Raw genomic sequence first — 12,521 nt, forward strand, 5'->3', positions numbered from 1 at the left:
ATATTCGAGTACAGTGACCCCTCCATTAACGAACTCAATCCGTTCCAGAAGGTCGTTCGTTAACCGAAACCATTGCTTCAATGGGTTTTTGGGTAATTGGTTCTAGCTCACCGAAAATTTCCTAAATTCAACAAAAATGGTAGAAAAGTTCACTTACTTTGAGGTGTGTATGTAGAAGGCTCCTGGATGATGATGATGATGATGATGGGAATTAGAATGGGGGTGGAGGAGAAGGAAGAAGAAAAGGCATTGGGGTGGAAGAGAAGTCACCCCATGGCACCATTTCATCCATAAAATTTTAGTTCTCTTGGTGTATTTCAAGATTATTTTCTTTATATCAACACAGCACTGCATTATATATTGTCAATATGTAAAATATATTTCAAAATGACCAATAATTTGCTTGGAAACAGAAAAAAAGCATTTAGTTGAAGAGAGTCTCCAGCAACATGTTACATCCAGTGAAAACAGAGAGAGAGACTAACTCCTGTTTGCTGTGTTAAGAGGCTGGATGCTGCGCATTAAACTAGTCACTTTACCTTCAATTATGTTCAATAATTGTTAAAATGACTAAAAAATTGAATATTAAACTTTTAAAATTATTGAATAGTATAAACTTCTTGATATTTACTAAAATAGTAAGGAATTTAAGCCCTAGAACCGATTAATGTATTGGCGGACTGATACTAAAGCTGGTTGCCCGGTCAGTGCAAGCGAAAACATGTTGAGGTCGGTTCGTAAGAACTTCGTTAACCGAATTGAAGATCCTTATGGAAGGCAGTTCATTAACCGAGGTGTTCGTTAAATGAGGGGTCACTGTATCAGTGTTGTGATGCCCTGCATTTTTCGTTGATATTGCAGTGATTACGCATCTTTCAGCCGTGTATTTTACATCATGTCTTCAAGGGGGAGTAAAACGCCGAAGAGGAAGTATGTGACCCTTTCTGTGAACCAGAAACTGGAACTTATAAGGAAGTTAGAGGCTGGTGCTTCGGTGTCTAGAGATTGTGATGAGTATGGTGTTAAAAAGCAAACAGTTTCGGACATACGCAAGGCTAAGGACAAACTCATTGCATTTTCTTTGAAATATAATGTTGATGCAACTTCTAAATCATCATCTGTTGGTGCAAGGAAGCGTATGAGGGTGGCAAAAGATACAAATCTTGAGGAGGCAGTGACGAAGTGGTTTGTGCAGCAACGATCCTGTGGTAATGTCGTCCGTGGTGTAGAAATACGAGCTGCTGCTGTTAAGCTAGCAAGTAATATGGGCATCGAGAATTTCGAAGCTAGTGACGGGTGGTTATGGCGATTTAGAAATCGCCATGGAATGTGTAATAGAATTACGCATGGTGAAGCTGGTAGTGCACCCACCGAGGACATCGAACCATTCAGGGACAGGCTAAATGACTTAATTAAGAGTGAAGGGCTCCTGATTTCCCAAGTCTATTATGTGGATGAAACTGGGTTGTATTGGCGGTCCCTACCCCGGAATACCCAAGATTTCAAGAATAAAGCCTCCTCACCTGGTCGTAAAGTAAGTAAGGAACGATTTTCGGCATTGTGTTGTGAGGAAGGCAGACGGTATGCACCGTTTAAAGTTAGTGGTGGTGGGGAGGTCAGCACGCCCGCTTATTTTGAAAGACATGATGCACCATCTATCAGTGCATTATTACCACTCCAAGAAATCGTGGTTCAACATGCAAATCTTTAGTGATTGGTTTTTCTCGCATTTCATTCCTGCAATGCAAAAATATCAAGAAGATGTCCTCAAACTTCCTGCTGCTGAGGTGAAGGTGCTACTAATTTTGGACAATGCACCTGCTCACCCAGGTGCTGACAAGCTTGTCAGTAATGATGGTAAAATAAGATGCATGTTCTTGCCACCCAATGTTACCTCCCTGATCCAGCCAATGAATCAGGGTATAATTGTAGCCTGCAAGAGAATATACCAACGAAGATATCTGGACGAAGTTCTTGCGGTTATAGACGAAGAGGAAGATCTTACGGAAGACACACGAGGACAAAGAACTGTTAATAACGTCAAGAACTACAACCTCAAGTCTGCAATATTCAACTTAGCAGCTTCATGGAAGGCACTGAAGACTACTACTCTAGCCAATGCTTGGAAAAAACTTCTGTACAATGTGGAGGTAGAATATGATTTCGAAGGATTCGAGGCAAGGGACTTTCATCATATCCTTAAGAGGGCGGGCAAAAATGATGTCACAGAAGACGACATCAGAAATTGGCTAGAAGACACAGAGGGTGACCCTGGATACCAAGTCTTAACAGAAGAAGACATAGCGGATGAAGTTCTCGTTCGTGACAGCAGAGATAGTGAAGATGAGGAAGACGAAGAACCATTGCCCAAGAAACCCAAACTCTCTGTTATACGAGAATCCCTTGATAATGTCATTTCGTACATTGAATTGTCAGCAGAAACTGATGATATTCAGCATTACTATCAACATATTAGAGCCCTTAGGGAACTCATTATCCAGAGGCAGCATCATCAAGGTAAACAACTGAAACTAGACTCATTCTTCAAGCCAGTTCGTCCCAACCCTGCTGCAGCTGTTGAGCCTGCTGCTGACTCAGGCCATCCTCAGTCACCTCAGCCTTCTACCAGTGGGGGACAAGGACCAGTGGAGCATCATAGCTCTACTGACTCCGAATAACACGTTATCACCCTTACCCCCCACCTCCACCACATCAAGTTCATCTACCAAAGGTAAATGAAATTAACATATTGTAATGTTTTATATAGTGTTACGAGTTGGGGATTTAGAATATAGTTAAAAGTCTACCCAGATCCCAACAGGCAACAACAAAAAAAAAGCAAGACAATCGGACTATAAAAGGGTAGACAAAGGATGCGAGTTTTTGTTGTGTATAATAAAGTACCATAAATTCCTTAACAAAATATTCAGCTTTCTATAATTTACCCTTAACCATACTTAACTTAAACATTAACAGTATATACATATTTATACAACATACAATAATTTGAAGCAAGGTGGACGCGGGGAGGCAATATAAGATTACAAATACTTAAGTGCGGAGCTGAGATGGCTGACGAGTAAGGCCGAGTATTGTAGTAGACGGTAGGTAGTCACTGTGCCGTAGGTTTCCAGGATAGGTGATCCTGTGGTCACTTCCCAGAGTGAACTAAACTCTCATCAAACTGGAGCTTATGAAGAAGACTTGGAGGAGGTGACGCAACAACCAGGATATGGAGAAGGGAAACCCCGGACTGGTAACTAAGAGTAGTCATACTCGGGTTTCGTCCCTAGATGGTGTTGCTCGTGGTGCTAGGTAGGTAGATCAGGACAATAGATGGAGTAGTTCGTAGTGCTGGGTTGGTAGATCAGGACAATTGGTGGCGCGGTTCGTAACACACCCCCCCTCCAAAGACCTCCGTAGCTGCTGCATTTCCATTGGAGCTCGGGATAAGGAGTCCGCAATCATGTTGTCCACCCCCTTTATGTGCCGGACTTGTAGATTATAGGGCTGGGTGAGGAGAGCCCAGTGGAGGATTCGCTGGTTGGAGGTCTTGTTGGTTTGGATGAACGTGAGTGGGTTATGGTCGGTGAAGACTAGGGTTGTTTGTGGGCAAGACTGGAGGTAACATTCAAACTTCTTTATTGCCAACACGAGAGCCAGGGCCTCCTTCTCTATGGTCGAGTAGTTGGTCTGATGTTTTTTCAACTTGGCGGAGTAGTATGCCACAGGGTGAAGGACATCAGTGGTTGGGTCGGGTTGTAGGAGCACAGCCCCACTCCGACACCGCTAGCGTCGATTTGCAGATGGAAGGGCAAGGTGTAGTCAGGGGGGTGGACTACAGGCTTGGAGGCAAGGAAGGCTTTGAGGCGGTGGAAAGACTGGTCGCACCTCTGGTTCCAGATGTAAGGGACCGCAGAACTGGTAAGGTCTGTGAGGGGTCCGGCCACGCTGGAGAAGTTACTGCAGAACCGACGGTAGTAGCCGCACATCCCCAGGAAGCGCATGAGTTCCTTCCTCGTCCTTGGAGTGGGGAAGGACAAGATGGCTTTAACGTTTGCGTCCTTGGGTCTCACCATACCATGCCCAACGATATGTCCCAGGTAAGTCACTGAGGCCCGGCCAAAAGCAGATTTAGCCAGGTTTATGGTGAATCCAGTCTCTTGCAGTCGTGCGAACAGTATCTCCAAACGCACCAGATGTTCGTCCCAGCCGTCCGACACCACCACCAGGTCATCCAGGTAGGCGAACGTCCCACCTAGGTCCTGAATTAGGTAATTGATGGCCCTCTGGAATGTGGCCGGAGCATTAGAAAAGCCAAACGCCATAACCAAATATTGAAAAAGACCAAATGGAGTTATAAATGCCGAGATTATTTTTGCCCTATCCGTGAGTCCCACTTGATAATATCCTTTCAACAGGTCCACGGTACTGATAAATTTGGCACAGCCTATGCTGTCTATTATATCTTCAATCAAAGGTAAAGGGTAGGAGTCTGAGACAGTGACCTGGTTCACTTTACGATAATCGGTACAGAAACGAAAAGTGCTATCGGGTTTTGGAATGAGAAGGCTAGGTGAAGCCCAGGGGGAGGTACTAGGCTCAGCTAAGTTATGTTTTAACAAAAAGTCTACCTCCTTTTTCATAATCTCTCTTTTTTGTGGATTTAGTCGATAGGCTGATTGCCTAATGGGTTGTACATCATCTGAGATTAGCTTAATATCATGTTTAAGTATACAGTCGGCCCTTCACATACGCGGGTTTAGCATTCACGGATTCGCAAATACGCGGATTGCCCCGCCAGAGGAATATTCTGTACATTGAAGTAATTGAAGTACATTCAAATCGCGCGCCATTCAACTCGCGCGCGGCACTGAACACGGGACACCGACGCTCCCGCAACCTCACACACACACACACACGCATAGCTCTCCCTCACTCAGTCAGTCTCGCTGTAACCACACTTGTGTTGACATCAGCATTGTAGTTGCAAAAATATTACATTTCCGTGAATGTATTATATCAAGTACAGTATGAATAGAATATCACTAATATAAGAGTATTTTAACCGAAAACTACTAAAAAAACGAGTACCGGTAACATCTCTTGAACATCGGAAGGTTAGGTAAAGTCTCTTGTTTTCGTCATGTATTTTATCCTAATTTACATTGAAATACATCACGTTTCAGCAAAAGTACTATTTATTTCTGAGAATATGGAAATGTAATATTTTTGCTGAAATGACGTACGTATTACAGTGGAAAGTGACGAAAGCAATGACTCGCTTTCTTTTGCTCAAAAGATGTTACCGTAATCGCTTTTCGAATGGTTTTCAGTTAAAAAACTATTGTATTACACTAATTTTCTATCCTAATTCACTTGTGATGCAACAGTTTTTTAACTGAAAACCATTCGAAAAGCGATTACGGTAACATCTTTTGAAGGAAAGAAAGCGAAAGTCATTGTTTTCGTCACGATTTTGTCCCACATTCCACTGTAACACTTACGTCATTTCAGCAAAAATATTTCATTTCTGTGAATGTAGTATATCAAGCACAGTATGAATATAATATCATTGTAATATAACAGTATTTTAACCAAAAACTATTAAAAAAACGAGTAACATCTCTTGAACATTGGAAGGTTAGGTGAAGTCTTTTGTTTTCGTCATGTATTTTATCCTATTTTACACTGAAATACATCACGTTTCAGCAAAATTACTATTTATTTCCAAGAATATATTCATTCAGGCGCAGTTTAGGTAAAATATACGTGTGATGTAACATTTTTTTAATTGAAAACGATTCGAAAAACACGTACCCTCTAGCCCTGTTCAAGGAGAGGACTGGGAGAAGCTTGTAGTGGAATTCTCCCCTACAAACGCTGTTTGTCGCTGAGTAGGCGACCCCACCAATTCCCCAGTGTATGCCTCGTGGTCTAGGTCAACCAGCGCCGCCATACACCACGGAGCGGGGGTCAACTGCTAAGCCACGCCTACCCCCCCGCTATTTAAGACCTGACCTCGTGGTGACCTGTCCTCTTTCTACCTACAGCCGCAGCCAGCAACACCTCCTCCTCCGCCGCTGCCTGGCGGCCCTCGCTCCTCCTCCGCCTGCCTGGCGGTCCTCTCTCCCGCCGGCGAGCATGGCGACCCACAAGCTGTCCTTCTCTGAGTGTCGTCACCAACCAGCTCTCTCTACATCACGCTTGTAACCATGCTGCCTTCCCAGCACCAAGCTGCATTGTACATCCATACAACATGTATATAGAGAGCACATTGTGAGTTTCCTTTCTCCATTCCATCCTGAGTGTGAACCAAACATCCTGAACCCCACAAATGGTGACTCCCAGAGATTCGCACTCACACAGGATGGAGGAGAAACCGATAACGCTCCCAGTCTTCAAGCAACATGGAAGATTGGCTTATCCACACAGAAGCAGCTCTCATCGGCTCTACAACTACTGTCTCTATACCGCAGGTTAGACACCCTAGAGCAGCTCTGCTACTCTAAGCAGACACCAGCTCCTCTTCCTGCCCCAAGCACCACGTCCTACCGACCCCAGCACACCCGTCCTGCCTCAGACGCCGACCCCGGCCCAGCAGTAACCCCTGCCGCCCCTGATGCGGCCTCTGTTCCTGAGTGCGGACCCACACACCCCTCTTTTCTCCCTCAGGTACTCCCTGCTAATGTCCTGCACCCTGCTGCTGTCGTGGACCCAGCTGCTGTAACGAGCCCTCATCCGCTTCTGCTGACGCAGCCCCTGCTCCTGACCCAGGCCCACACACCCTAGCAGGCACATCTGACGACTCTGTACCTGCCGTGAGGGAAGCACAACATTCATCGCCTCCTCACACCCTTATTCTCCCTCTCTACTCCCACAGATATTGTGTATCTAGACAGTTGTCCCCAGCGACCGGCTCATCCACGCCATCGCCGTTGTGTCACATGAGGCATGCACCGCCCGTTCTGCCTCACATGTGCTATGCAACCCTGCAGACAACAAGTCTCCTACACCGCCTGGAGGGAAGGGGGAGTATTGTAGTGGAATTCTCCCCTACAAATGCTGTTTGTCGCTGCCTAGCCGACCCCACCAATTCCCCAGTGTATGCCTCGTGGTCTAGGTCAACCAGCGCCGCCATACACCACGGAGCGGGGGTCAACTGCTAAGCCACGCCTACCCCCCGCTATTTAAGACCTGACCTCGTGGTGACCTGTCCTCTTTCTACCTACAGCCGCAGCCAGCAACACCTCCTCCTCCGCCGCTGCCTGGCGGCCCTCGCTCCTCCTCCGCCTGCCTGGCGGTCCTCTCTCCTGCCGGCGACCCACAAGCTGTCCTTCTCTGAGCGTCCTCACCAACCAGCTCTCTCTACATCACACTTGTAACCACGCTGCCTTCCCAGCACCAAGCTGCATTGTACATCCAATACAACATGTATATAGAGAGCACATTGTGAGTTTCCTTTCTCCATTCCATCCTGAGTGTGAACCAAACATCCTGAACCCCACAAGCTGTTTGGTGCTGCAGACGATGGCAAGGAAAATGATTTGGATGGATTTTAATGAAAATATTCAGAAAGAAATATGGTATCGTAGTATTTATTCAAGTCAATTCGGATAGAATATTATTGTAATACAACAGTAGTGACGATGTGGAGGAGGCGGAGGGATAGAGCGGGGAGGAGGTGACTGGCGGGAGCAGGGACGAGTGGAGATGCTAGCCAGTACATTACGGGTGTATTAATTGTTTTTATAGCTATTTTAGCATTTTAATGTTAAATACTGTACATTACATTTCAACAAAACTACCATTTATTTCTGAGAACATGGAAACGTAATATTTTTGCTGAAATGATGTACGTATTACAGTGGAAAGTGACGAAAGCAATGACTTTCGCTTTCTTTCGTTCAAAAGATGTTACCGTAATCGCTTTTCGAATGGTTTTCAGTTGTGGGATTATAAGGCTAATGATAGGATAGAATATTATTGTAATACAGTACGAGTACAACAGTTTTTAACTGAAAACCATTCGAAAAGCGATTACGGTAAAATATTTTGAACAACGAAAGAAAGCGAAAGTCTTTCGTCATGATTTTATCCCACTTCCTACTATAATATGTACGTCATTCCAGCAAAAATATTATATTTCCATATTTATTTCCGAGAATATATTCATTCAGTCACAGTTAAGGTAAAATATACTTGTGATGTAATATTTTAATGAAAATCCAGTATCGTAGTTTTCTCTTGTTTCAAATTTAATTAACAAAGATTGATGTTTCAAATGTAATGAACAAAAATTTATGTCCAGTATCTATAAATTAACTTTAATAAATGAATACTTTGTTTTACATCGTCCTGTGCTACCATACCATGGATTTGGCTACTTTGGGCTTGCTATGATGACGCAAGAGATCTGCCCTGGCAACTGTACCGACACTCACAGCTGGTGGTGCATTGGTGCATCGTTTCCATTGTTTACTGGTAGTTACTGGTAAATATTTTTCAACCTAACGAAACTATAACCCGTTTAGGTCGACCTTTATTTTGTCAAATAATTTGGTCTTAAAACTCGGACTTCACACAGGTATATACAGTGAAATAAGGACATAGGGGACCAGGGTTTTTTAGAGAGGCAGCAATAGTACGGTTTTAACATTCACTGGTATCTCCTGTTACCTAACCCCCTTGAATGTTAGGGCCGACTGTATTGCAAAACCCTGGGAGGTCTGACGTGACTTTAGGAAATGTTGATAATAACTTAGTGAGATCTTTTGCTTGAGATGGATTCAAAACAGAAAAATACTCATCCAAGTTGTTGAGCATGTGACTGTTAGCAGGGTTTTCTTTAGGTAGATGGAAGTCTAAATTCTCCAATAGGTCCATGTCATCTGTCTCCGGCTCCGGCCCTGACAAAACCATATGCAATACAGGTAAGCTTATAGCCTCTGGGATGTCTTCCTCTGACTGCCTGGAATGGTAAAGTTTCATGAGATTAATGTGAACAAGTTGTGAATCTTTTCTGCGATCAGGAGTATGGACTATATAGTATTTTTTTAGCATTGATTTGAAAGTTTGATGGAACCGTTCCAAGGCAACCTTGGGATAGTGGGTGGTAAGCCGAAGATGTACAATGGTCTACACTGAGGTCTTTCATCACCTGTTTGAAAACAGATGGATCAGATTGTTGGGCTTTAATGAGCTCATCCTTACTAATGGTCTTATTGTACAGATCTTCTGTGGGTAGGAAGATATTGGAGGTGGTCTTAGATGAAGAGGGCCCATTTCGCACATTCTGTGACCGGGTGACAGCACAAGATGGGAAAAGGTGAGGAGTAGTTTCTTCAAGGTCAGTGGTGGAGTTGACAGGTAAGGGAGAGTCGACTGTCTTTATGTTGGGAACCACTAGATCTCCTACCAAGTCATTACCCAATAATAAATGAATGCCGCTCACAGGCATTGGACCTTTCCTAATGGCTATTTGCACTTCCCCAGTAATCAAGGGACATTGGAGGTGCACTTTAGCTAAGGGATAGGAAGAATGGGATGAGAGATCTGAAATTAGAACACTCTCATAAGTAAATGCTGTAGATATATCAGGAATGACGTTAAACAGGAGGATAGATTGTGCTGCGCCCGTATCACGTAGTATACGAATAAGGAAAGAACGAGACCCCTCTATGATTGAAATTTTTCCCTCATAGGTGAATGAAGAGAAGAGATCCTGATGGGGCCTTTCCACATTGGTGGTTGCTATTGGTTTGGATTTGGGATCCAGGAAACTACTTTTAGAAATTCGACACTTTGGGTGTTTACAAGACTGGATCGTATGGCCTGGGTTTTTACAGTAAGAACAATAAAACTTGGTTGCATCAGGGGGGGGTAGGTGTGGGACCTTTCGACCTACCACTCACGCCCCCAAGGTTATCATCAGAGGAGGACCTAACATGCCGGAAAGTACCACGTTCCCTACGGCACAGTGACTCCACCAGCAAGGCGTACGCATCAGACAGCTCAGCCGCACGCCCTAAATTAACCTCTCCACGCTCCTCCACATGCTTCAAGATGTGAAATGGTATCTTGCTCTTCCACTCCTCCAGGACTACCAAGTTTAACAAATCCTGAGGTGGCCATTGTTAAAAAAACCTAGATAAATTAATTAATGGACAAAAAGATAAGATAAGTGGATAACCCTAGAAAATATCACGGCAGTGGATAACCAGAAAGTCCCGGAAACTATCCAAGTTATACCTAGGGAAATTACACTTATGAATATTGTTCTTCTGATAAGATCCTTAAATAAGGATAAGAGACTTGAAAGAGGAAGGGCGTATTACGGCATTAATATAAAGATCCGGATTAACAACCCTTAGATACTTGAAACAGGAAGGGCGTATTACGGCAATAATATAAAGATCCGGATTAACAACCTAGATACTTGAAAGAGGAAGGGCGTATTACGGCATTAATATAAAGATCCGGATTAACAACCCTTAGATACTTGAAACAGGAAGGGCGTATTACGGCATTAATATAAAGATCCGGATTAACAACCCTTAGATACTTGAAACAGGAAGGGCGTATTACAGCATTTATATAAAGATCCGGATTAACAACCCTTAGATACTTTGATGATTGACCCCGAATGAGATAATGAGAAGAACAATGGAGGCTTTTATAATTATGGGTCCGGTAGAGTATGCCCCAAGATATCATCACCCTAAACTAGGGTGACTATGGAACAGCCTACTTGGAGCGAGGCACGCATTAAACATCTCGATTGTTCCCTTACACTCGATAAGATTTACTACACGACTGCCACGTGTACAACAGGTAAGCCTTTATGACACTTTGAACCTGTCTTGGCTGTCTGTCACTCTATTGCAATGATAATACCAATATATGCACACATTACATGAAGGAAAACTAAACCAATTCTAAAGCACCAGAACAGAAGTGACTGGGAGGAATAATTTAACAATGAGTAACATAGTTAAGAAATATGGCACTTAAGGTCGGGTCCTGTCACGGTCGCCATTTGTTACGAAAGTTGGGGGATTTAGGAATATAATTAAAAGCTCCACTCCAGATCCCAACAGGCAACAAAAACAAAACAAAGACAATCGACTATAAAGGGTAGACAAAGGATGCGAAGCTTTTGTTGTGTATAATAAAGTACCATAAATTCCTTAACAAAATATTCAGCTTTCTATAATTTACCCTTAACCATACTTAACCTAAACTCAACAGTATATACATATTTATACAACATACACAATTTAGCTAAGGTGGACGGGAGGCAATATATTATAAAAGATTACAAATACTTTAAGTGCTGAGCTGAGATGGCTGGACGAGTAGCTGAGTATTGTAGCAGACGGTAGGTAGTCACTGTGCTGTAGGTTTCCCCAGGATAGGGTGATCCTGTGGTCACTTCCCCAGAGTGAACTGAACTCTCATCGAACTGGAGCTTATGAAGAAGACTTGATAGTGAGGTGACGCAACAACCAGGATATGGAGAAGGAAACCCCGACTGGTAACTAAGAGTAGTCATACTCGGTTTTCGTCCCTAGATGGTGCTGTTTCGTGGTGCTGGGCAGGTAGATCAGGAGAATAGATGGCGTAGTTCGTAGTGCTGGGTTGGTAGATCAGACAATTGGTGGCGTGGTTCGTAACAATAGCTAGTTATATGATGTTTACAGTACAGTATTTCTGTATTTTTGTTACTGTGTATCATGTTCAACGACAGTGTATAAACGGTACTATATTTCCTAACCTAAATCAAATATCTGGACAATCGACTAAAATGGACACCCTCCCCTATTAGTCCGGAGATATCGAGGGTCGACTGTATATTCCCTCGTCATGAAGGCCAATAGCACCTCTCATGTTGTTAGTCTCCTGATAATTTCTCGCTCCATTTGATGTAAGATCTTATGATACCAGCATAGTATTGATGTCCATTTACAACACATAATCTTAATTGTAATATACAATCCGAAAGCCTCGGAGATTCACGTGATTGAAAGGTATATATATATATATATATATATATATATATATATATATATATATATATATATATATATATATATATATATATATATATATATATATATAAAAAAAAAAATATATATATATATATATATATATATATATATATATATATATATATATATATATATATATATATATATATATATATATATTCTTGTTCAAAAGGTCGGATGCTAATCTACCAACATTTCAGAAAACGGTTGTGTAACATTGCTCGAAAGCCTCGAATCACATCGACCCTTTGGCTAACGGTACAGAATTTTTGGGGTGACTGTACACAATGATTATAAAGCAATATGGGAACTCCTCACCGACGAATGAGTCACATGTTCGAGGCTTGTTCACGAGTCCAAGTTTAATCATGTATTTGATTCCCATACGGTATTTACAAACTCAAATACTTTGTTTCAATTTGCCCATGAGGATATTATTGGAAATCATTAGCCCACACTATGACGTCATCT

The 12,521-nt window shown here is 42.8% G+C and overlaps 1 protein-coding gene across 1 annotated transcript; it reads left to right on the top strand.

Moving 5' to 3' along the window:
* The first annotated feature begins 1,697 nt into the window (after nucleotides 1-1,697).
* On the top strand, nucleotides 1,698-2,678 carry LOC121855971 (tigger transposable element-derived protein 7-like). Its single transcript, XM_042351187.1, has one exon. The coding sequence runs from the start codon at nucleotides 1,698-1,700 to the stop codon at nucleotides 2,676-2,678; it is 981 nt and encodes a 326-aa protein (XP_042207121.1).
* The last annotated feature ends 9,843 nt before the right edge of the window (nucleotides 2,679-12,521 follow it).

This window comes from Homarus americanus, unplaced genomic scaffold (genome assembly GCF_018991925.1).
Source record: "Homarus americanus isolate GMGI-L3 unplaced genomic scaffold, GMGI_Hamer_2.0 scaffold19117, whole genome shotgun sequence".
NCBI lineage: Eukaryota > Metazoa > Arthropoda > Malacostraca > Decapoda > Nephropidae > Homarus > Homarus americanus.